Below are 24,377 nucleotides of genomic sequence, written 5' to 3' on the forward strand. Positions count from 1 at the left end.
GTCACCAGAAGAAGATGAAACACCAGCATCATATGTTGTCTTAGAATGACCTTTCCTTGTGAATGCATATCCTCGCGTACAAAATTTAGGATATGATTTGACCACATAGTTTGGTCCCTGCACAAATTCGCGTACCCAATCATCGAACACAAGACCTCTGGCCAAACCATCATTCACCTATAAAAAAAACATATATGATTGCAAAATTAATTAGTTTATATATATTAAATTTAAACTAATCATTTGCATAGGGTAATAGGATATATGACTCACATAACTACGAAGCCACGCAGCAAATCCGTTATCTCTAAGTTGTCGAAGCTCATCTTCTGTTGCATGCCTGTGAGTCATACGCAACTCCGCCATATATACACTATATACAAAAATATTATCAATATGAAATAAATTTATTGAATATTAATCTAACAATAAATGAATAAATATTTTTACCTCTCATATTGTAGAACATCTTCACAGTTGGTGAGCAAATATGTTTGCAAATGAGCGTTCTCAGTGTCCGTAAGTCTCCGCTTCGTGAATTTTCCACTAAGTCGTCCTATTTCCTTGAACATGCTTGGGACAGTAACATGATATGTTGCTCTCTCCCCTCTATCATCATGCCGAGCAGGTCTTCGGTGTTTTGTTTGCACTTCTGGTGGAAAATAATTTTCAGCAAAGATTGCAGTTTCTTCATTGATCACCTGTGCCACTATAGATCCTTCCACCCTGCTTTGATTTTTGACCATCTTCTTCAGATGATGCATATAACGCTCAAAAATATACATCCATCTGTACTGCACAGGACCACCAAGTTCCAATTCTCTTGCGAGATGAATAGCAAGATGTTCCATTACATCAAAGAATGATGGAGGAAATATCTTCTCAAGGTTGCACATGCTGACTGGTGCGTTTGTCTTCAAATTATTAATACCCTCTTCAGTCAATACTCTGCTGCATAAGTCACGGAAAAAAACACTAATCCCTGCAATTGCTTCATGAACATTACGTGGCAATAATGCTGAAAAGGCAAACGGAAGGAGGCGCTGCATAATTACATGACAATCATGACTCTTCAAGCCAGTAAACTTTCCTTCGCTTCTATCAACGCAGTTCCCCAAATTTGATGCATATCCGTCAGGAAATTTCACTTTCTCTGTAATCCAATCAAAGAACTCTTCTTTTCTAGCACCATCTAGCCGATAAATGGGAAAAGGGGCCGTACCGTTCTCATCAACGTGAAGTTCAGAACGATCACAAATATCGACTAAATCCAACCTTGACTTCAAATTATCCTTCGTTTTACCTTGGATGTTAAGGACTGTGTTCATCAGATTATCGAAGAAGTTCTTCTCAATATGCATGACATCTAAATTATGCCGCAATAGATGACTCTCCCAATATGGTAGATCCCAGAAAATACTCTTTTTGTGCCAGTTATGTAGCTCTCCAACCGCATTGACTCGAATGTTTTCATGTCCACCTACATCTGGCGTCCTTTCTGCATCAAAATACCTAAACTGCTTCAACAAATCTTTCCCACTAACTTCCTCAGGTGGACCATCAAACACCTGCTTGTTCTTCGTAAACGAAGTCTTACTCCTGCGGTATGGATGATCAGGTGGTAGAAATCGTCTGTGACAGTCAAACCAACACGTTTTCCTTCCGTTCTTTAGTTGGAAAGCATCTGTGTCATCTTGACAATATGGACATGATAGCTTCCCATGTGTTGTCCATCCAGATAACATACCATATGCTGGAAAGTCACTTATTGTCCACATAAGTACTGCCCGCATCTGAAAGTTTTCTTTGCGCGAAACATCGTATGTCTCAAAACCATGCGCCCATAGTTGTTGCAACTCATATATTAGTGGTTGAAGAAACACATCTAGTGATCTTTTAGGATGATCTGGCCCGGGGACTAGAATTGAGAGAAACAAAAACTCTCGTCGCATGCACAAGCTCGGCCGTAAGTTGTACGGTGTCACAATAACTGGCCATAGAGAATACTGCCTTCCATGCTTTCCAAATGGGCTGAAACCATCAGTAGATAATCCAAGATAAACATTTCTTCTCTCTTCCGCAAATTCTGGATATGTTGACTGGAAATGTTTCCAAGCCTTTGCATCTGAAGGATGTCTAATCTCACCATTTGTGGAATGCTCTGCATGCCATCTCATTGCTTTTGCTGTGCGCTCACACTGATACAACCTCTTCAATCTTTCCGTCAAAGGCAAATACCACATTCTTTTGAATGGGATCGGAACTCTTCCCCTCGTCTCCTGATAACGAGGTTTCCCACAAAATTTGCATACATTCCGTGTCTCATCCGCTCTCCAGTAGATCATGCAGTTGTCAATACATACATCTATCACTTCATACGGTAGTTGAAGACCTGCAACAAGTTTCTGAACCTCGTAGTATGAACCCGGTGCAAGGTTATCCTCAGGTAGAATACCTTTGACAAAATCAGTAATCGCATCCATACATTCTTCAGCCAAATTATAGTCTGTCTTAATACCCATTAATCTAGTTGCAGATGATAAGACTGAATGACCATCTCTACAATTTTGATACAAAGGTTGTTTTCCTGCATCCAACATGTCAAAAAATCTCCTAGACTCGGGGTTTGGTTCTTCCCCTCTATAATGATCATGTACCATCTGCTCAGTACCTACACCATAATCTATATCCGTTCTAGATTCTTCTAACCTAATATCAGGCTGAGGTTCACTAACAGGCTGAGGTTCGCTAGTACTACCATATTCATAACCAGTTTCCCCATGAAGGTACCAAACTTTATAATTACGTGAAAACCCTTTCATATACAAATGAGTCCAAACATCAAATTCTTTTATAACCTTATTATTATTGCAAGAAGAGCAGGGACATCTTAACATACCACTTTTTGCATCCGGTTGCTGTTGAACAAGCCTCATGAATTCTCCAATCCCTTGAACGTATTCTTCCGTAAGCAAATTGGTGTTCGGATCCAAATGAGGTTTATCCATCCACGAACGATAATAAACTTCTGAAGACATGATTTTCACGGAATTGTTATGACTAAAGAGAATGAAGAGAGAATGAAGTGTGAATGAGTTGAATGAGGAGGGGTTGTATTTATAGGAAATTGCTTACGGACCTCCGACGACTTTCCGACGAAATTCCGACGGATGTAAAGAAGTTCGTCGGAATTCCGTCGGAATTGTCCAATCCCAAACGGCTATACAACGGTCATATGTATTTGTCGGCAACGGTCACATGGTTCGTCGGAATTCCGTCGGACAATACCGATGGAATTCCGACGACTTTGCTATTAATCGGAATGTCGTCGGAATTTCGTCGGAATATACCGACGAACTTCCGACGACTACAACGGTTACATTTTTTAGCGGAATGTCGTCGAAAAGTCGTCGGAAAATTCCGACGAACCGTATGTCGTCGGAATTCCGTCGGAAATGGCCGACGGAATTCCGACGACTTCATTTTTTTGGATTTGGTCGGAAATTTGTCAGTATTCCGTCGCAAATGTCCGACGACCTTGGTGTCCGTCGGAAGATCCGTCGGAATTCGGTGTGTTTTCTTGTAGTGACCTAAACCATATACCCTAAACCCAAGTTTTAGACCGTAAACCCAAACCGTAAACCTTAATCCATACTCTATAGCATATAAGTTTGTGGTTTGGGTTTAGGGTTTACCGTTTGGGTTTTAGGTCTAGGATTTGGGTTTAGGGTATAGGTTTTGGGTTTAGGATTTACGGTTTAGGTTTAGGATTTACCGTTTGGACTTATGGTTAAGGTTTTTGGTTTAGGATATATAATTTGAGTTTAAGGTTTACGGTTTAGGTTTAGGATTTACCGTTTGGACTTATGGTTAAGGTTTTGGGTTTAGGGTATATAATTTGGGTTTACGGTTTACGGTTTGGTTTTATGGTCTAGGACTTGGGTTTAAGGTATAGAATTTTGGTTTATAGCCTAGTTTTTGGATTTAGGGTATATAATTTGGGTTTAGGGTCTAGAGTTTACGGTATAGGGTATATGGTATATAATTTGGGTTTAGGGTCTAGGGTTTGGATTTGAGTTTAGAATTTAGGATGTAGGGTTTAGAATTTAAGATTTAGGGTTTAACTAGAAGCGTTAGCATCGTTAAAATTAACATTTTTATTTTTTGTAGTTTTTTTTATTTAATTTAATATTTTTTAATTAATAATATATATGTCACTTTTGATTGATTGGTAGCGAAGGCCGGAGTGAATTCAAATGTTCAACCTAAGTTGTGTACTTATCATGACGCAAATAAGCAAGATATCATGTATATGAGACTTGTCCCAATTTTAGATGGTAATGTTCAGTAAAATCGTAGCAAAAGGTTGTCGTTGTCTCTGCCACGTACTCATTGTTTATCTCTGTTCTCTGAAACACATCACATGATGACTTCATCCGATCTCTGTCGTCACTCCACACTCCACACTCCACCACCAACTCTGTTTTCAAGTCTTGCTTCTAAACCCGAATACTCACTTTAAAATCCAACCCGGTTTTCACCTGACGTCTTTCTCTCTGTCTCGCCATATGAAGCGGGGCAAGAAGAGCTCGGATGCGGGTGAACCCGTGACCAACCCAGACACTCGAACCGGGTCTAGCGAAGCGGATGCAGTGAAACCAAGTCTGAGCTCCATGAAATCGATGGGTCTGCTTCTTGCTGTTCTTATGGTTGCTTCGGTTATGTTTTCTCTGTCGGTGGTACTCAGAGACCCACCTTCTGATGATGTTGTGGAGAGTGTTGCAGCTTCTAGGGTTCTTCAGCTCAGATTCTACCAAGGTAAGATTCTCACTCTCATTTCTTTGCAAGAATGTTGCATTTAGTAAACACTCTTTGGTTGCTTTTCTGGGTTTCAGCCAATGAATCAGACGGTGGGTTAAGCAAGAAGAAGGACCATCTTGTCCCTGGTTTCGATAAAGAATCATGCTTGAGCAGGTATGAGGCGAGTTTATATCGAAAGGAGTCGCCTTTTAAGCAATCTTCTTACCTGGAATCTAGATTCAATAGATACCAAGATCTTCATAGACGGTGTGGACCGTTTACTACTTTCTATAGCTCAACATTTGACAAACTCAAGTTGGGAGATCGGTCTGATGGTGGAACCTCTGGTTGTAGTTATGTGATATGGTTGCACTCTGACGGCGAGCTTGGAAGTAGAATGCTCAGTCTAGCTTCAGCTTTTCTTTATGCTCTCTTAACCAACAGGGTTTTACTAGTGGAACAAGGAGCTGAAATGGCTGATCTTTTCTGCGAGCCGTTTCCATGCACTTCTTGGTTTCTTCCCTCAGAGTTTCCGCTCAATGAACAACAGTCTCTTCTTCGCCATCTTGTTCTTGATTCCAGTGACCAACAAAAGCTGGAGAGTCAAGCTTTGTTTAACGAAACACCGTGGTTGATCATGAGAGCAGATGGTTACTTTGTCCCCTCTCTCTTCTCCATCTCTTCATTTGAGCAGGAACTTGAAAAGCTCTTCCCGGTTAAAGAAACGGTTTTTTACTTCTTGGGTCAGCGTCTCTTTCACCCAACTAATGTAGTCTGGGGTCTCATCACACGATACTATCACGCTTATCTTGCTAGAGCTGATAAAAGAATAGGAATCCATATTGAGGTCTCTGATGCTAGCAATGATCAGTTTCAGCGTTTGGTAGAACAGATTCTAGCTTGTGGGGTTAGACATGAGCTGCTTCCTGAAGTAGACAAAGAGAGACATCTCCCTTCAAGCCAAGTTATAAGCCGAAAATCAAAGGCAGTGTTCATCTCATCTTCTTCTTCTCCAGGGTACTTTGAGAGTATCAGAGACGTGTACTGGGAAAACCCGACGGTGACAGGAGAGATACTCAGTGTTCACAGGCCTAGCCGCAAGGAATACCAGAAAACTCAGAGGAACATGGAGAGCAGGAGAGAGTGGACTGAGATTTACCTTCTAAGTTGTTCTGATGTGCTGATGGTCACAAGCCCTTGGTCCTCGCTTGTGGAGGTAGCTCATGGTCTTGGAGGGTTGAAGCCATGGGTATTGAACGGGACTGATCATGACTCTTTTTGTACGAGAGCAAGGTCAATGGAGCCCTGCTCCCAAACGCCAAGGTCCCATGGCTGTAAACATTAGGAGATGAGTAGTATTTTTTTTCCTGTGCTAGGTGTTGTGAGGTCAAGAGTCTCTGAGTTTCCCAATAGAAACGTAAGGAACGTTAAGAGTTTAACTAAATGTATGAATGCATAACTTGATCAAGTTCTATATTTTTTCCAACATATCTGTAGGTGTTATTATTATTATTCATGTCTACAATAGTATACATTCAAAAGTAGAAACCTTATGGAGATGCTAAAGTTGCTATATTAATAAATAGAGATTGAAATAATGGTTCAAGAGACTTACAACAACACATAAGGACATTGAGTTTTAGCTATGTACACTGGTCGGCAACAATGGTGTTTCAATCTCTAACGGCCTGTCTGCTGAACCCTTTATCAACACACAACAGGTGAAACGTGTGATGGCATCTCGGTAAGCTTTCGTATGATTTCACCTGCCTTCAAGTCCTGTTAAATTCAAAGGGTGTGAGATGAACAAAGGGTCATGCTAAGAAGTTTGATCAGTTGGTATTAACGAATGAAACAGGACTGAAACCTGCAGACAGATTGTGCAGTGATTGATCTGACTCTTGGTCATCTCACTTGACATGATATAGCATGATAGTTTCCTTAGCGAGTCACCTGATAAGCCTCTGCGTTCCAATCCACCATACACATCATCCCGCTCTTCATAGCTTACATCTGAAAAAACAGTAGTACGTTTAATGCGTAAACATTCTTAACTAGGGGAAATTGCAGAACGTTGAGTGAACACAGGAATCATACAGGAGCGTAAGCGTACAAAATTCCCTTCAAATACTTGAGAAGTCTGCACCATGTTCATATGATGTAGCTTTCAGTTACTTTTTAATGTCGTCTCAATAGTGAAATTTCATAGAACAGTTTCTAACTATACACAAGAAGATGAGAGCAGAGAGACTAGAATAGAACCTGCCAGTGGTGTGAATTCAACATTGTCAACATAAGTTGTTCATCTACTAGTCTTATACGAAACAGTTGCTCTACAAATTCTGCCTGTATCTAAAAAAAAAAACACACCAAATAAACGACTAAGCCATTATGTCACTCCATAAGTTTGATGGCCCACCAGGAACATGTCAAAGCTAACTTCTTTTCTCTCAAAATCGTTGTCCTTCTCGACCATAAAGTCAATAGAAAAACTCCAAAATCCACTTCATATATACTTGACAAACGTATAAGATTGCTCAGATTTATTTCAAGACTAACCATAGATGATGGACCCCTTGATTCTAATACCTCTAAATACAGCCAGTAGGCACGAGAAGCCTCCAACACTGAGAAAAGCTCCAGCGATAGCGCCAAGTGCAGGCCTACGGAGGACTCCATACTAAGCAGCTCTGCCTGCCACAGCACCCGTCAACGCTCTTGTGTAAGCTCACTCAGCTCAACCTACAAGTGAGCAAAGAACAAGAATAACTTACTAATCAAATAAAAAGAAGACATGACCCATGTCTGATGAATTAAAGTTATATTAAAATTTAGATTCAACAATGTTGAACAAGAAGGGAACCAAAATTTCTTAGTTGAAGTGAATGGGTTTTGATGAATATATACTGGAAAAAGAACATTGGGCTTCACTTGAAACATAAGAATTTCAATCTGTATAAAGCACATTTTTATACCTCAACAACTTGAGTTAAAATTCTCCACCACATAATCATAACTTGTCATACAAGCAACTAAACACCTCAAAACCTCACTAATCTCTCCCACCATTAGCTTCCCATCACCATCACCACCCCCTGAAACAAACTCAGCGATAATGTTTCCCATCTCAATCCAGCTTTTCCCAGGCTCCCTTCTCTTCCTCACACGATCCCTTATCTTCAATTTCTCATCCCACATTCCTTTCGCCGCGTAGATATTCGACAACGCAACATAATCTCCCACATGATCACTATCCAACTCAAAGATCCGTCTCTGAGCTTCTTCCCCGAGCTCAACATTCCCCTGAAGACTACAAGCACCAAGCAGTGTTCTCCATATCACCGCGTTCGGCTTTACAGGCATCTGATTTATGAAATCGTGAGCATCCTTCAAACGCCCTGAACGACAAAGCAAATCCACTATACATCCGTAATGAGCGTCTCTAGGTTTCAGATTGTAGTCCTCAACCATGCTCCTGAAATGTCGTTTCCCTTCTTCCACTAAACCACCGTGACTACAAGCCATCAAGACGCCAATGAAAGTCACATCGTTCGGAGATACAGATGAATCTTGGCTCATTTTCTTGAAGAGTTCTAATGATTCTTGAGCTTGACCGTTTAGAGCATACCCTACGATCATAGACGTGTAAGTTGTCACATCTTTTCTCATTGTCTCATCAAAGACTCTCCTCGCTTTCTCAACATCCCCAGCTTTTACATACATGTTCAAAAGTGAGTTTCTCAGAGTTAAATCCATACCCAATCTTCGTTTTCTCTTGATGCTCTGCGAATATATCCGTTCTCCCATCTGCACCGCACCAAGATCAGCACAAGCCGACAAAGCCACCGTCACAATCACCTCATCAAGCTCGATTCTTTCCTCTTCCATTAGTCGAAACATCTCAAGAGCTTGCACACTTTTGTCATTCTCAGCGTAAGCTGTAATCATAGCCGTGCACAAGACTACGTTTTGTTTCTCAGGCGTTTCGTCGAACACCTGGCGTGCACTAGAGATATCACCTGCGGTTGAGTAAAACCCGACAAGGGATGTCTGAATTTGGATTATGCTATGAAACCCAAGTTTTCTTACGAGAGCGTGGATCTGTTGGCCCACAAAGGAGGGAGCTTTATGAGCTGAAGATGAAGCTTTGATGGCGAACAAGACAGAGAAACTGTCTATGAAGCTAGGGCTTTCTCTGAATCGTTGTTTGAAGTTTAAGAGAGCTTTGATTGGCTCTCCTGATTCAAGATAATGCTTCAAGGTGTGATTGGATTTAAGCGAGTTCATATGGTGATGAAGTAGACGAAAGGAACTCAATTGGTTGATCGTTCGTCTAGATGAAGCCACAGACGAAAGATGACGTAAGATAGACGCCATCGTATCCCTACCGTTGCGTCTAAAGTTTAGATTTTTAATTTTAACAGTTAAAAAAGTATGAAGGTGGCGCGTAACGGTTACTCGCTTTAACCTCATTAAGCTAAAATTGTTGGTTTTGGTTTTACAAATTTGTAATATAACAGTTATTCTGATTCCACAGTCTGATCATGGATTCTATAACTTTTCTTCCAAAGTTAATAGTTGCCAACAAGTTCAAGTGACAGACTTGCACGAGCAATGACAAAGTATATAGACTGAAGAAAACACAACAAAAACATCTATGGAAAAAAAAAAGAATTTTGCAAACAACAACAAACAAAAACAAAAAAAAGCAGAAGAAACAATGAAGTAGCAAGTACAGGCAAACAAATTTTGCTTTGCATTTGTAAGTGTCATATATATTACCTATACGTGTCCATGAAGAGCTCCTCTAGTTCTGTGGTTTGGTTTCCACTTGCGTTGTTCTGCGGATATCAAACTTGTCTACAAACTCCAACGGAGTAACCGTCTCATTCCTGATCCTCTTAATCTTGGGGCTCAACAATCCCCTATGTCCAAAACCATACAGCTTCAGCACTTGATTGTCCGCAAAGTTAAAAGCCCTCTCCATGCTCTTCAAGCACCTCTCGACCGCGTAATCAGCGTAGCTACCACACGGCTTGCATCCAACGAAATGCGTCACAAACGGCCACCTCTCATCACCTAACCCCGGGTGATACTTCTCCATCATCTCCTCATACTTATCGACCAAACCTTCCCAAAACCCATGTAGATAGTACTGATTCTCCACAAACACTTTCTCCATCCATGTATCTTTCTGAGAAAGCAGGAGATAGATCAAAGCCGACTGATCATCCGCCTCGAAAGCCGGTCTTCCTTTAAGATAAGCCGTCAGCACCTTCCCGGCCTCATCGCGAATCGGTCCTTTAGGTCCCATAGGAGCCCAAGCATCCAACAAATCCAACGACCACTGACAATTCCTCAGCAAAAAGCTACCAGTGTTCAACGCGATCCACGACTTCTGATCAAACAACAAATCCGGATAACCATGAATCACCAGGTTATGCTTCTCGTACCTAACCAAAGGGATCTGAAACAGAATGTCAGTGAACAAAGCATCACTATCCATCCACCAGATCCACTCAACTTCCGGATGAGACAGCATCAACCTCCTAATCATAGGCAACTTTGCCCAATACCCAGCGAGCTCCTTATCCAAATGAGCCATGTTATAAACAATCTCGATCCCATGGAGCCTACAGTAATCAATCTTGTTCTTCACAGACTTCAAGAGGTAATGATCACCAATAGGGTTATCACATGGCTTAGGAGGAGACCCTGTTAACAACAAGATCCGAGCTTTGCCATTAACAGTACTGGGAAACTCAGGGTTCTTGTCGAGCCATACCTTTCGCTGACTATCCCAATCCGTGATCTTTGGCCCCAGAGCGTACGTCTCGTTGGTACTCATCTCTGTTTCTTGAGGCCCTTCCAAGTCGGTTGGATCCGAATCGGACCGGATCTCGGCTAGGATCCGGTTAGTCTCCTCGATGATGTTCTGGTTAACAGCGTCGGCGCTTGAGCTTCCGAGGTTGCCGACGCCGATTGTGCCGCGTAGGACGAGGATGGTGACGAACCCGCAGAGGATCGTGATCTTGATGTTGTTGAACGTCTTCTGCATCTGTCTGCCACGTGGCAACACGCCGCGACCGCCTCTTCCTCCTCCGCCGTTTGGTGCCGTTGAAGTCGGGAGTCCTCCGCCGCCGCTTCCGGAGGGTCTTTTGTGCGCCGGCGAACCCATTTTCTCGTTTAGATTTTCAGTTAGAGAGTTGCGACGACCATTAAAGTTTGTTCCTTTTTTTGTCTGAAAAGACGGTCTTTGTAGTTCTCTCTCTCTCTGTGTGTACTTACGGATCTGAAGAAAGATCAGATCTTTAGCATGATGAGAAAGGATATTCGATCTGAAGAACCCTAATTAAAAAAAGAAACTAAACCCAATAATGCGGAAGCATTGTCTTAATTAAAAATACATTGTCGGAGGAAAATGCTTCGCTCGATCCAGAAGCAGAAGGGGAAGATACGCGTACAGCTCACTCACACCGACAAATGTCATTATTATTAGTTTAAATTGTTTTTAGTTTTTACTAAAATCGGTTTTTATGAAAATAATTTCGTTTTATAATAAAAAAATAAAAAATAAAAAAGGTGCAATACGAAGACTTCCCGGGAGGTCACCCATCTGATGGGATCCAGTGCATTAGTGCTGGTATGATCACATCCAATTTCGTTTTAGGAAATGTCAGTGGAAGCTAAATTTGTACAACTGTTAAAAAAAAATTAAATTCTATAATTATTAGTTACTAGGTTCTAACATTTTTATGAAAATCAAAGGTAACTGGTTTGATGAGTGTTAGTTAATATATAAAATTTATTGTCATTCAAAATTTATAATTTTTAATAATTTTATCAAAATTTGTATTATTAGAATTTAAATTTGTTACAATTTAATTCATAAAACAAAACTTTCAAAATATTACATATAACCTTAAATTTTTAAATGGACTATTTTCTCAAATAGCTATTTTAAAATTTTTTGTTACAAAAATAGCTTTTAAAGAGGAAAATGACCAAAATAATTTTTTTATTTTGAAATTTTTAATATATATATATATTAAAATATTTGAAACCCTATCCACAAAACTCCATTATTTTAACTTTAAACTCTAATTCTAAATTAATTAACCCTAGGGCAGAAATGTATGATTACTTTTTAATAAAACTTCTTTCGGTCATTTTTCTGTTTGAGAGTTGTTTTTATGAAAATAAACTAAAAAAAATTATCTTAAAAAAATATTAAATTATAATAGTTTATATATTTTTAAATTCTTAATGTTAAAATCAACCATTATTGTCTAATTTCAATTCCCACAAACCCCTTCTTCATGTAAGACTAGGACTATTTGGTTAACATAAAATTATGTCAAATTGAGCTTAATAAAATTTTACTTTGGTTTGATTTGGGTTGACATTTGGTTAATAAATTTTTTTTGTTATGATCTAATTTTAGAGTGTCGTAATTTTATTACAAATTCTAGTGTCTTAGTTAAATTTAGTTAGTTTGATTACTGGTTCGATTGGAAATATAATGATTTGTTTAAAAAAAAAAATCCAAACTAACTAATTGCCGAACAGTAGCCCTGGGACGGATCGGATATCCGGGGTATTTTAGATATCCGGATCCGGATCAGTAAAATTGCTATCCAGATCTGTAAAATTGCTATCCGGATCCGGATTCTGGCTCTCCAGATATCCGGGATTAGGATATCCGGACTAAAATCCGAATACTCGCAGATATCCGGATCCGGATCCTTTTTAAAAAAAAAATTAAAAAATTAAAAATTAAATTAAAACTAGCTAATTAAAATGATTTATTTAATTTATTTAGCCTATTAATTTTTTTAAATTAAAAATTATTGAAATTGAATAAAATTAAAAAACTCATTATTTTTTATATAAAAATTATATATATCATACATATATAAATATAATTAAATTTTAAATATTTTATATAAATAGTAAATTCGGATCCGGATTCGGATATCCGGACCTAAAATTTCATTATCCGGATTCGGCGGATCCGGATCCGGATCCGGAACCCCCCAGATATCCGTTTTCTCGGATCGGATCGGAGCAAATCCGGATTAGATAACGGATCTCGGATATAAGTCCTAGGCCTACCGAACAGAACCTAATTGTATCAAAGTTGAACCGAATACCAATTTTTTTCGTTTGGTTTGGCTGGTTCGGTATTGGTCAAAATCCCACCTCTAAACGGTGCGTTTTGTGGTGAATCCAGCGGCGTCAGATTTAAGGTGTGGAAATCTGTTGCGGCGGCAAACTTCGAAAGGCGTTTCCGTGTCACCGTGTCTTACTACGCGTGTCTCTTTCTGTGGTCGTCCTTACTGAAACGGCGTCGTTACGTCAGAGTTTTGGATATTTCTTTGCAATTATCCATATCTCATCTGACTAGATAAACTCTTGCAAAACAGAGACATTCCTTGCTTCGTGGTATGCTCTGTTCTCTTTGTAGGTTCGGTTGTGAACTTCGTGTCTGAAATATGATTATCTATGTCTTTTCGCTAACCATCTCTCTCTAATGTCTGAAAGATCGCTGTTAAGTTTTCTCTAATACTTCTTGTTTCTTTGAAGGGTTGTCAAGAACAAAGTCATAACCTTTTGTGGAATTTCACCCTCCTCCATTGTTATGTGGAAGCTAGCTTCAAGATCCATCAAAGAAGGCTTTACATCAAAAGGAGAAGATGCTGTCACAGAACAGAGAACGAAGGAAGAAAGACTGGAGTGTCCCATTTGCTGGGAACCATTCAACGTATTTGAGAATGTTCCTTACGTCTTATGGTGTGGTCATACCATCTGCAAAGAGTGTCTCTTAGCTTTCCACCGTGCCGTTGTGATCAAAACCTCAGGTTTTCCTCTCCACCTCCCCTTCTTCGTTACTTGCCCATGGTGCAATATGCTCTCTTTAAGGCTAGTACGTAATGGAACCATCAAGTTTCCTTCCAAGAACTATTACCTTCTATGGATGGTCGAAACCATGAACTGCTCTCGCAGTGACAGCAGAAGGGTCACTTCAGGGGAGAGAGATACGAAAGAGAGGTGTGATGGAGTGAGTAACACCGCTTCGGATGTGACCAGAGGATACTTGAGAACTGGGAGATCGCTTCATGGCTATATATGTAAGTCAATGGCTCTTGTTTCTCATTTGCTGGCTAAGTTTCCTTTGGTAGTCATGTTCTTGTTGATGGCTCTATATGCGATCCCTGTGAGTGCTGCAGTTCTCGAGGTTTATTTCTTTGTCACTATTGCTTTGGCTGTTCCGTCGTTTGTAGTCCTTTATTTCGCTTTCCCGAGCTTAAACTGGCTGATCAGAGAGATCTCAGCCTAATTCGTTGTATTGTCTTTCTCTTTGTTCCTTTGTGTCCCTTGACTTGTAAGGAACATGAACTATAGTGTCAAACGTTGTTATACTCAGTTTAGACAAAAAGAAGAAGAAGAAGAAGATTTTAATTTCAAGCTGTGTGTTCTGTACATAACGAACAAAACTACCTGTCTATCTTTATATGTCTTAACAGCAATGAGATTCTGTGAAGAAAGAAGAAAGATTTACATTTCTCTGTAACCTGGTGAAGACAAACCGTTGAAGAGCTTGGCTTTACCATATCTTAACCAACATAGCCAGAACTTCCTTCATGTTTGGTCTTGATTGAGGACGATCCACGGTATACTACACATCGACCTTTAGTAGCTCAATCATTCTGAGCTCCATACCCTGGTGATTGGTGAGCCTTTGGCTGTCACGTTTCTTGTCATTACTCATCTCTCTCATTCTACCATACACTCTTTTATCCATCATCAACAGCTCTTCTACCTGTCGCTTGTTCCATTGTCATTACACTGTAGCTGTAGACATCTCCTCTTGTGGTGGCCTGCCAAGTTTGTCAAGAGCTGCATACCCGAACAAGATTTATAAAAGTCATCCGGAAGGACATTGCTGTCAGAGTTCATAGTTGCAGATTAATGGATGTTATATATTTCTCTGTTTCTAGATTATATAAACAGCATGTGCTTTGTTTTAAGTCAAGTTGTATAAACAGATGAGGAGATTTTTAATCCATTAAGCTGCACAATTTTATAATTAAAATTTTAGGACTATCTTCTTTCATGTTGGTTACCAGTGGTTATTGCTTTGGTTTCCTCATCCACCATTATGCTCAACTCATTGTGGCGAAATCCAATAGTTCCATCATTCTTAAAGAGAGAATCCAATAGTTCCATCTCCATGGCCCAGTCCCAAGCAGAGACAGAGACATAGGAACCGGCTGAACATCATGAAGTTTTTTAAAAATGTCAGACATGCACTGTTTCCACAATACTAAGAGCATCTTTAACCCTAGACCCCACATTGAGGTTTTTTTTTTTTTTTGGGTCTGATTTAAAAAAAAAATTAAAAAGAGAACCAATCACGGACCGCCATGTGTCAGTGGAGCCTGAAAACAGTATAAGAAACAAAGAAAGAGGGTGTCTTATTTTGCATACAAAAGGGACAGTGGTTTATATTTTGGTGGAATCCGTGCACTACTTTTTTGGGTAGAAACCTCATTACATACGGGGACAAAGATGCTCTAAGCTTCTTCGGGTGAATCAAAGTCTCATGCATGCGCAGTGAGCCTAATACTGGAGTTACAAGGAGGAGAAACAGATTCATAAAAAGTCCCAAAAACCATTCATTCGTTTTTCCATGTGACAGAGAGGATAGTATTGAGATGTGGTGGGAAAGAAAATGGCTGAGGAAATGAAGGGCTTTTTGTTAAATAACATATAACATTTATCATAACTTCTGTTATTTTCTTACTCCTTCGATTTGTAGAAGGTGTCTTTTCTATAACACATTTTTAGAAGGTCCAAGAAAAATTCCACGTGGCGATCTACCAGTGAAAAAGTGAAATTCGTATCTCTCGCTCTCTCTCTTTTCCTTTAAGAAGTCTCTGGTAGCTTCGCGTTCTGACGAAGAAGACGACGAGAATTCTCCATCTTTCGAGATGAATCTCATTCCCTTAAAACCACCTCACCTTCCTCCTTCCTCACAAAGTTTCCAAACACCTGAAGAAGGCAATCTACAAACGATCTTGTTGCTAAGAAGGAGTTATACAATCAATTGAAGAAACTCGAAGATGAATCCAGAGAAATTCACACACAAGACGAGCGAAACAATCGCCGCCGCTCACGAGCTAGCCGTAAACGCAGGCCACGCTCAAATCACTCCTCTTCATCTAGCCGGTGCCTTAATCTCCGACCCCGCCGGAATATTCCCTCAAGCGATCTCCACCGCCGGCGGCGGGGAAGCCGCCGCTCAATCCGCCGAAAGAGTGATCAACCAAGCTTTAAAGAAGCTCCCCTCTCAGTCCCCACCGCCGGATGATATCCCCGCGAGCTCTAGCCTTATTAAGGTCATACGCAGAGCTCAATCCGCTCAGAAGTCGCGCGGGGATACTCACTTGGCTGTTGATCAGATCATCATCGGCCTTCTCGAAGATTCTCAGATAAAGGATCTGTTGAGCGAGGTAGGCGTTGGGGCGGGGAAGGTGAAGGCTGAGGTTGAGAAGCTTCGTGGAAAGGAAGGGAAGAAGGTGGAGAGTGCTTCTGGCGATACGAATTTTCAAGCTTTGAAGACTTATGGGAGAGACTTGGTTGAGGAGGCGGGGAAGCTTGATCCTGTGATTGGGAGAGACGAGGAGATTAGGAGGGTTGTGAGGATTCTTTCGAGGAGGACGAAGAACAATCCTGTGCTTATTGGAGAGCCAGGGGTTGGGAAGACAGCTGTTGTTGAAGGCTTGGCGCAGAGGATTGTGAAGGGAGATGTTCCTAATAGTCTTGTTGATGTGAGGTTAGTGTCTTTGGATATGGGTGCGTTGGTTGCTGGTGCTAAGTACAGAGGGGAGTTTGAGGAGAGGTTGAAAGCTGTGCTGAAAGAAGTTGAGGAAGCTGAAGGGAAAGTGATTCTGTTTATCGATGAGATTCATTTGGTTCTTGGCGCTGGGAAGAGTGAAGGGTCGATGGATGCGGCGAATCTGTTTAAGCCTATGTTAGCTAGAGGTCAGCTTCGGTGTATTGGTGCTACGACGCTTGAGGAGTATAGGAAGTATGTTGAGAAAGATGCTGCCTTTGAGAGGCGGTTTCAACAGGTTTATGTAGCTGAGCCGAGTGTGCCTGACACTATTAGTATTCTGAGAGGGCTTAAAGAGAGATATGAGGGACATCATGGTGTTCGTATCCAGGACCGAGCTTTGATCAATGCTGCTCAGCTTTCTGCTCGTTACATCACTGGTATGTTGAGATTTTTTAGTCTTGATTAGATGTTGTGGGTTTGTGTAGTGTTGTTCTTGGCTTGACGCTGTTCTTGTGTGATTGATCAGCTCGGCATTTACCTGATAAAGCTATTGATTTGGTGGATGAGGCTTGTGCCAATGTGAGAGTTCAACTTGATAGTCAGCCTGAAGAGATTGATAACCTTGAAAGGAAGAGGATGCAGCTGGAAATTGAACTTCATGCCTTGGAAAGGGAAAAAGACAAAGCCAGCAAGGCTCGGCTTGTGGAGGTATGAGACTGTTTTCTTCTTTCTTGCAGTTCAACCAAGTTTTCTTTGGAATTGTTGTTTGATAACTTCTTCTTTTGGGGCAAGTCTCTGATATTGTTATCTTGAATTATGATCTGTAGGTGCGGAAAGAGCTTGATGACCTGAGGGACAAGCTACAGCCTCTCACGATGAAGTACAAAAAGGAGAAAGAGAGAATTGATGAGATTCGCAGGCTTAAACAGAAAAGAGAAGAGCTCATGTTTGCTTTGCAAGAAGCAGAACGAAGATATGACCTTGCAAGAGCTGCTGACCTAAGATACGGAGCAATCCAAGAAGTGGAATCTGCAATAGCCCAACTCGAAGGAACTTCTGACGAGAACATGATGCTCACCGAAAACGTTGGGCCGGAACACATTGCTGAAGTTGTGAGCCGTTGGACAGGGATTCCAGTGACAAGACTTGGTCAGAACGAGAAGGACAGGTTGATTGGTCTTGCTGATAGGTTGCACAAGAGGGTTGTGGGACAAGATCAAGCTGTGAGCGCAGTTGCTGAGGCGATCTTAAGGTCAAGGGCAGGACTCGGAAGGCCACAACAGCCAACTGGATCATTCTTGTTCCTTGGCCCAACTGGTGTTGGCAAAACTGAGCTTGCTAAGGCTCTTGCTGAGCAGCTCTTTGATGATGAAAACCTCTTAGTTCGGATTGATATGTCGGAGTATATGGAACAGCACTCTGTCTCTCGCCTCATTGGGGCACCACCTGGGTAAGTACCTAACCTTTACTTTTCAAGACTATGTTATCTCCATGAGGTTTGTCTTCTTACATGGTTTCACTTTCCTCAGCTATGTTGGTCACGAGGAAGGAGGACAATTAACTGAGGCTGTGAGGAGACGACCTTATTGTGTTATACTCTTTGATGAAGTGGAGAAAGCCCATGTTGCTGTTTTCAACACGTTGCTACAAGTGTTGGACGATGGTAGATTGACTGACGGCCAAGGAAGGACTGTAGATTTCAGGAACTCGGTGATAATCATGACATCAAACCTTGGAGCAGAGCATCTTCTCTCAGGGCTAACTGGGAAAGTGACGATGCAAGTGGCCCGGGAATGCGTGATGCAGGAGGTGAGGAAGCATTTCAGACCAGAGCTCCTGAACAGGCTTGACGAGATCGTGGTGTTCGATCCCCTTTCACATGACCAGTTGAGGAAAGTAGCCCGCCTCCAGATGAAGGACGTTGCTGTCCGGCTTGCTGAGAGAGGCGTTGCTTTAGCAGTCACCGATGCTGCTTTAGACTACATTTTAGCTGAGAGTTATGACCCGGTAAGTCTCTTAAACCTACTGTAATGTTTATCTTGCTTAGTTTGGTAATGTCTGTTGGCTGACTATATTGTGTTGTATGGTTAGGTGTATGGTGCTAGGCCAATAAGGAGATGGATGGAGAAGAAGGTGGTGACAGAGTTGTCGAAGATGGTTGTGCGTGAGGAAATTGATGAGAACTCCACAGTTTACATAGATGCAGGCAGTGGTGGATCTGATCTTGTGTACCGTGTTGAGAAGAATGGTGGGCTAGTGAACGCTACGACAGGGCAGAAGTCAGATGTTCTGATTCATATTGCTAATGGGCCAAAGAAAAGCGATGCAGCTCAGGCGGTGAAGAAGATGAGGATTGAGGAAATAGAAGATGATGATGAGGAAATGGTTGAGGATTAAAGTCTTAGCCTTTAAAGTGTCTCCAATGTAATACTCATACTCTGTTCTGGTTTATGGATTGGCTTCTTTGGTTAACTTAAGTAACTAGCAGAAATCATGTGAAGATGTAAACAGTCTACTTTCATCGGAAATAAACTCAATTTACATTCCGTTGGTGTCCAAAATCTCATTCTAATTGTCACTTCTCAGCATCATAAATTAGATAAGGGCGTCTTAACAATGTCATTACAACCAAACCTTTAACGTAGTGGAGGAAGTGGCCATAAGCTGCCATGCCTCTCCGCCTTACACGGCAGCTTTGTTCTTCTTGAAGAGATCACACGAGAGAGCAAGTAGGAACGAGAAGTAAACGACAACATCTATTCTATTAAAATACAAGTGTGACCTATTGATATTAGTTTAGTCCAACAAATATTTTCCATGATACATATCTTTTGATATGATAACTGTATATAAGAAAAATACAAACTTTATACAATAACCACCGCATCAATTAACCTAATAACCACCACATCAGTTCTCACCTAACTGCATCAATATATTTGGGCATCAATAATATACCCGCACTCTCTGGTAAATAGATAAAGGCAACGAAAGACATTATAACTTGTATTTAAATATTTTAATGGGCCCGGTTTTGAGGCCCATAGGACCATTTTAATCAAATCTAAAGATGAGAGAACTAGGGCAACACGTTATAAACTCGTGGATATGTTTTAGGGTTCGGCTTCTCCGTTTTCATCACTAGCAGCAGAGTCTTGCGTTTTTATCAGCCGACGCGAAAATGGTGAAGGGACGCCAAGGAGAACGTGTCAGGTCTTTCTTCTTCTCCTCCTCTTATTGTTGACACATAAGCCTAGTTTTCAAATCTTGGTTTTTCCATAGTAGCACTTGAGCTTTGCTCCTTTTGCCTCTGTTTTTACTTAATGGTCTTATCGATTGTATTGCAGACTCTACGTTAGGGGAACCATCTTGGGATACAAAAGGTGACACATTTTACATTTGATCTCTATGTAAATTCATTGTATACTTCTTACTGTTTCCTGATTTAGCTCCAATTATGTAATGAACCGTGATGAGTAGTTTATGTAACTGAAGCTGCTAGAGGATCTCATACTCAACTTATAATTAGACTCTGTTCCTAATACCTTAAAAAAAAAATCAAAACTTTATGTAATTAGCTCCCTGCTTAATTGATTTGTCGTGTTGAACTTAGACTGAACGATTTGATACTTTCCTTTAAGTCTCTGACATTTTTCTTGATTGGTGCAGGTCGAAGTCTAACCAGTACCCAAACACATCCCTTATCCAGATCGAGGGAGTCAACACTACAGAGGAGGTGACATGGTACAAGGGAAAGAGGATGGCTTACATCTACAAGGCTAAGACCAAGAAGAACGGTAGCCACTACCGCTGCATCTGGGGAAAGGTTACAAGGCCTCATGGTAACAGCGGTGTTGTCCGTGCCAAATTCACATCCAACTTGCCTCCTAAGTCCATGGTACTTTATCAGATATCTTTTAATCGTTATATTGTTTAGATGTTAAATCTTTTGCTTGGTCTTCTAAAGAAGACAGCTGTTTCTTACATTTTGCAGGGAATGAGGGTCAGAGTCTTCATGTATCCGAGTAACATATGAAGCAAAGTTTGATGATGTAGCTGTGGTTTTTGTCCACTAGTTCGTTATTTTGTATTTTGATATTTAAAGAATTTTACTTTCTTTCTTTTGAAGTGTTTTGTTGATCATGGTTCATGGATTTGGTCTTTAATCCCAAGTTAGAATCTCTCAAATCTTTTTTTCCTCATCATATAGTAAGTTGGATCAGAATGAATATCATTTAAATAGATTGATAACGTACTTGTTATAAACATATTCACATTTTATAGAAGTAAAAAATTTATATTTATGTTAAATCTCTTCTAATCATTTTTGGCATCATTAACTTATCCTTCATGGTTTCATATGATCGAAGTTCACTCGATAATTACATATACTAGGGATTTTGTCCATTTATACAAATATCTGTGCATATAATGATATGTATTAGACATATATTACATCTCTGTTCTAAAAATATAAATAGTAAATTTAATTTAATTAAATATGAGTATTACTCATAAATAATTATTTTAACTATCTAAAATATGTATGGGATGGGGAACAAAAGTAAAAGAAAAAATAATTTATTAAATCAATGTTAAAAAATTGGACCAAATATTGATTCAAATATTCAATATTGTAAGAGTACCTCCAACGTGTGTATAGCAAGGTGGAGTTTTTACGATTTTTAATATTAAAAAAAGAAAAATAAGTTAAAAACTGATCAAAATTTTTTTAATAAAAAACTTTTTAGAACCGTTCCTAAACTTTCTATGCTTGTGTGTCTGTTTTCTATTGGTACAACTTTTTTTTTAGTTTTAACTTTTAACTTTAGTTCTTCAATGAAATAGTAGTAATGTATTGTTTAGATACGTGATTTAGGAACTTAACCATTAAAGTTGCTCTAGCTGGTTAGAGCGATCCAGAAAAATAAATTACAGAATAACCATATAGCTTAAAATAATAAATTTTATATCAAAAATTGAAAACATCATCTAAATTGTAACAAAAAAATCTCTTAACATCAAATATGTATCACACATGAATAACTTTCAGTTCAAAACTTCGAATATGATATGAGGGTTCAAGAAAATACATACACTTATCCCTTAAAAATTAGTTAAGTAAATATATATTTTTAGTTTGATTTATGAGTTTTTAAAATCAAACATTCACTTTAATATTGTTGTCAAATTGAATTTAGTTATTATAATCAACATTTGGAATAGTATAAAATTGTCTTTATTTATATATCTAATGTAATCATATTGTACACAATTATATTTTTAGATCCCAATGAAAACTTATCTTGTTATATACATAACGTAGCTGAAGTCAGCTTTGAGTAACTAATGTTGATTTGAAGTAATATTATTCGGTCTGTTGTAATTACAGAGTTTAGAGACTGAATATTTCTGTGTTCTTATTAATGATAACGGGGTTCATTTATATAAGGATTATAAGATGAAGATAAATGGAAAGTATCCAAAACCTAAACTCACTAGGATTAGGAAAACTACTAATACATAATAATGGAAAGATTACATCTACTAGGAAAAGAAAATGGTTTCTTTTTCTCTAAGCTTTGTGGCCGCCTTTCTCTTTCCTGAAGTCGGCTTTCTCTCTCCTCTCTCTAGGCTTCGGCCGACCCTCCATCTTCTAGGTATTGGGCCGGTCTTGGACCGGGCCTGGTTAATGGCAATCCACTCCATGATTTATAACACTCCCCCTTGGATGCCATAACCATACATGATTCGTAGTACGCTTCATGTTGCCTCATTAAAACCTTATCAGGAAAACCCAGTGGGACAAAACCATGATGAAGGAAAAAGAGTACAACACGCACTACTCCTCCTGATGTGAACCTCAGTGTAGGTTCTACATTCAACGCATCTTGGTGCGTGATATTTCCTGTATGTATAGGATAGGAGTAATCGGCCAAGTTTACTACTAAGCCGTATCTAGACCACTTTGACCTCTTAGGTCGTTTCTCATGTCTCTTGACATCGAGTGTCCCGGTAAAGCATATGTGCTAAATAATGTGAACCATATTGTTCTCGGGGATCACTACTGGGTCTTTGCAAATCGTGTTTGCATGTGTCCATAGTCTAGACGTGATCGTCTACTGTTAACTTTTTACTTTGGTCGGACAAAATAAGTACTTATGGACAATGTACTAGACATGGTTATCATGAACCTATGTCTCGATCTGGCCGATCCATGTCTGGGTCATAGACCTCGTCTATACATGTCCACTACTTGTCTCATGAGTGTTCAAGATCAATGATCATTGCTGTGAGTTTTATAATCTCTTATTATGGCTCTATGGCCGAACACTCTCATGTATGTGGACATCGATTTCTTTGCCTTAGCTAATGCCAATGCCGTATTCATTATTCTTTGCATTCCTATCTTAATGATGATGATGGCGTCTCATGACCTCAGTTGCTATGGATCATATCACACGCTAAGTATATATTATTATGTCATGGACTTCGGCTTTCACGAGCTTATGGACTATAATTCTTTATATCCGACAGGTAAGGATAGATTAAACATCTTCTCTTATCCTTACGAAAAAACTTTGTGGAGTTTATACAGCAGTAGACCGTTCTGCTATACCGGATCCTTAAGGGATCTGATTGTCGGATTGCAACCTGATGGTTGATCTTTTCTACTAGCCCGTGATCAAAGGATAAGAGCCGAACGCCTTTTAGCAGAAGGGGCCAGACGCCTTTATCTGAAAGCCGGATGCCTTTTAGCTTAAGGGCTGGACGTCTTTAGTCGAAGGACCGGACGCCTACAGATACGTTATGTATCAGTCTACTAACCTCTTTTAGGTTTAGTATAATCACAAGGAATTTAAAATATATAGACTGTATTGGATTGTCTTTTATACAACTCCAAGATCAATGATCATGCGTGATCAATTTCTTTTACATACTATATGCAGTTGCTTTATGTTTCAGTCCATTAATCAGCTTAGGAATGAAGCTGTTCTTTCATCTTATCCAGTGATCCATATGCTGCATCATTGTATCTAGTTTCTTTCTTATGACCAGACCATTGTCAATTTCGAAAATCTGTAGCAGCATCTACCACATAGGAGTTTATCTCCTTATAATCTGTTCTTTTGATCTCTGTGAGTACCTTGTGTAACAAGCTATAATCTAATGCTGTTAAGTAGGAAGGCATGAACACTCTTAGACCTCGTGATCATGTGCCTTCTCTCACGGTTTCTTTATCTCACAAGATCCATCTATTTCACTGGTTTATCAGATGGCGTTTCTGTATATGTATATGGCCAATACCCTCATCTCTCCTTTAGATACATTGAACCTCCACGTTTATCTTTCAATCTAATCTTTATTCTTTATGATTGTATGAGTACTCTTTCGTGGGTTCATGATCCTCGTTCATCTCTTTATGTTCAAGTGCTATAACTTTATGTATCTTTATACAAATGTGTGTGTGTGTCGAAACTTTCATGTGGTTCCATTATGTTCCAGACATGATCTATAGATTTGAGATCTTATTATCCAGGACCTTTATTACCTAGTAGCTTGGCGTCCCAAGACTACATGGTTTGGTACCTTAGATGTGTAGCTGCGCAGCTTTTTCTCAATGTCTGGTATGGTTTCTCTTATAATCTCGGATCTGTATTCAATGCACCATTCTTTTCTATCCGAGATTCCTTTATCTTATGGAACACTTGGTCTATCTTGTATAGACTCTATA

At 39.8% G+C, this 24,377-nt stretch overlaps 6 protein-coding genes across 11 annotated transcripts; 4 read left to right on the forward strand and 2 right to left on the reverse strand.

Annotated features, from left to right (window-relative positions):
* Positions 1–4,281: 4,281 nt before the first annotated feature.
* Positions 4,282–6,288, forward strand: LOC106402660 (fucosyltransferase 3-like). Its single transcript, XM_013843436.3, has 2 exons — positions 4,282–4,818; positions 4,896–6,288. Exons 1-2 carry the CDS (start codon positions 4,569–4,571, stop codon positions 6,143–6,145), a joined length of 1,500 nt encoding a protein of 499 aa, XP_013698890.1. The 5' UTR covers positions 4,282–4,568; the 3' UTR covers positions 6,146–6,288.
* Positions 6,289–6,338: 50 nt separating this feature from the next.
* On the reverse strand, positions 6,339–9,273 carry LOC106387214 (putative pentatricopeptide repeat-containing protein At1g74400). Of its 2 annotated transcripts, XM_013827032.3 has the most exons (6): positions 7,776–9,273; positions 7,390–7,542; positions 7,063–7,152; positions 6,898–6,940; positions 6,668–6,813; positions 6,339–6,579 (listed from the first exon to the last, which is right to left on the reverse strand). In XM_013827032.3, the coding sequence occupies exon 1, from the start codon at positions 9,271–9,273 to the stop codon at positions 7,777–7,779; it is 1,497 nt and encodes a 498-aa protein (XP_013682486.2). In that variant the 3' UTR covers positions 6,339–6,579; positions 6,668–6,813; positions 6,898–6,940; positions 7,063–7,152; positions 7,390–7,542; position 7,776. The 2 variants fall into 2 exon arrangements, with proteins under 2 accessions (XP_013682486.2, XP_013682485.2); XM_013827031.3 differs by having other exon boundaries at positions 7,063–7,542.
* A 66-nt stretch (positions 9,274–9,339) lies between these two features.
* LOC106406374 (probable xyloglucan 6-xylosyltransferase 5) lies at positions 9,340–11,302 on the reverse strand. The gene has a single exon (XM_013847015.3). The coding sequence runs from the start codon at positions 10,976–10,978 to the stop codon at positions 9,608–9,610; it is 1,371 nt and encodes a 456-aa protein (XP_013702469.1). The 5' UTR covers positions 10,979–11,302; the 3' UTR covers positions 9,340–9,607.
* A 1,722-nt stretch (positions 11,303–13,024) lies between these two features.
* LOC106387210 (E3 ubiquitin-protein ligase KEG-like) lies at positions 13,025–14,917 on the forward strand. Of its 5 annotated transcripts, XR_007324682.1 has the most exons (4): positions 13,196–13,267; positions 13,387–13,931; positions 14,328–14,534; positions 14,615–14,917. XR_007324682.1 is itself a non-coding variant. In XM_048760018.1 (3 exons), the coding sequence occupies exons 1-3, from the start codon at positions 13,248–13,250 to the stop codon at positions 14,372–14,374; spliced, it is 612 nt and encodes a 203-aa protein (XP_048615975.1). In that variant the 5' UTR covers positions 13,196–13,247; the 3' UTR covers positions 14,375–14,917. The 5 variants fall into 5 exon arrangements, 4 of the variants coding, with proteins under 4 accessions (XP_013682478.1, XP_048615974.1, XP_048615975.1 ...); XM_048760018.1 differs by having other exon boundaries at positions 14,328–14,917; XM_013827024.3 differs by lacking the exons at positions 14,328–14,534; positions 14,615–14,917 and having other exon boundaries at positions 13,025–13,245; positions 13,387–14,268.
* An 832-nt stretch (positions 14,918–15,749) lies between these two features.
* LOC106406849 (chaperone protein ClpB1-like) lies at positions 15,750–19,188 on the forward strand. Its single transcript, XM_013847586.3, has 5 exons — positions 15,750–17,079; positions 17,169–17,350; positions 17,470–18,092; positions 18,172–18,649; positions 18,734–19,188. Exons 1-5 carry the CDS (start codon positions 15,927–15,929, stop codon positions 19,037–19,039), a joined length of 2,742 nt encoding a protein of 913 aa, XP_013703040.1. The 5' UTR covers positions 15,750–15,926; the 3' UTR covers positions 19,040–19,188.
* A 498-nt stretch (positions 19,189–19,686) lies between these two features.
* Positions 19,687–20,830, forward strand: LOC106402672 (60S ribosomal protein L35a-1). The gene is made up of 4 exons (XM_048760019.1): positions 19,687–19,855; positions 19,990–20,025; positions 20,312–20,540; positions 20,637–20,830. The coding sequence occupies exons 1-4, from the start codon at positions 19,824–19,826 to the stop codon at positions 20,676–20,678; spliced, it is 339 nt and encodes a 112-aa protein (XP_048615976.1). The 5' UTR covers positions 19,687–19,823; the 3' UTR covers positions 20,679–20,830.
* The last annotated feature ends 3,547 nt before the right edge of the window (positions 20,831–24,377 follow it).

The sequence above is a fragment of the Brassica napus genome, chromosome C6 (genome assembly GCF_020379485.1).
Source record: "Brassica napus cultivar Da-Ae chromosome C6, Da-Ae, whole genome shotgun sequence".
NCBI classification, from domain to species: Eukaryota; Viridiplantae; Streptophyta; class Magnoliopsida; order Brassicales; family Brassicaceae; genus Brassica; species Brassica napus.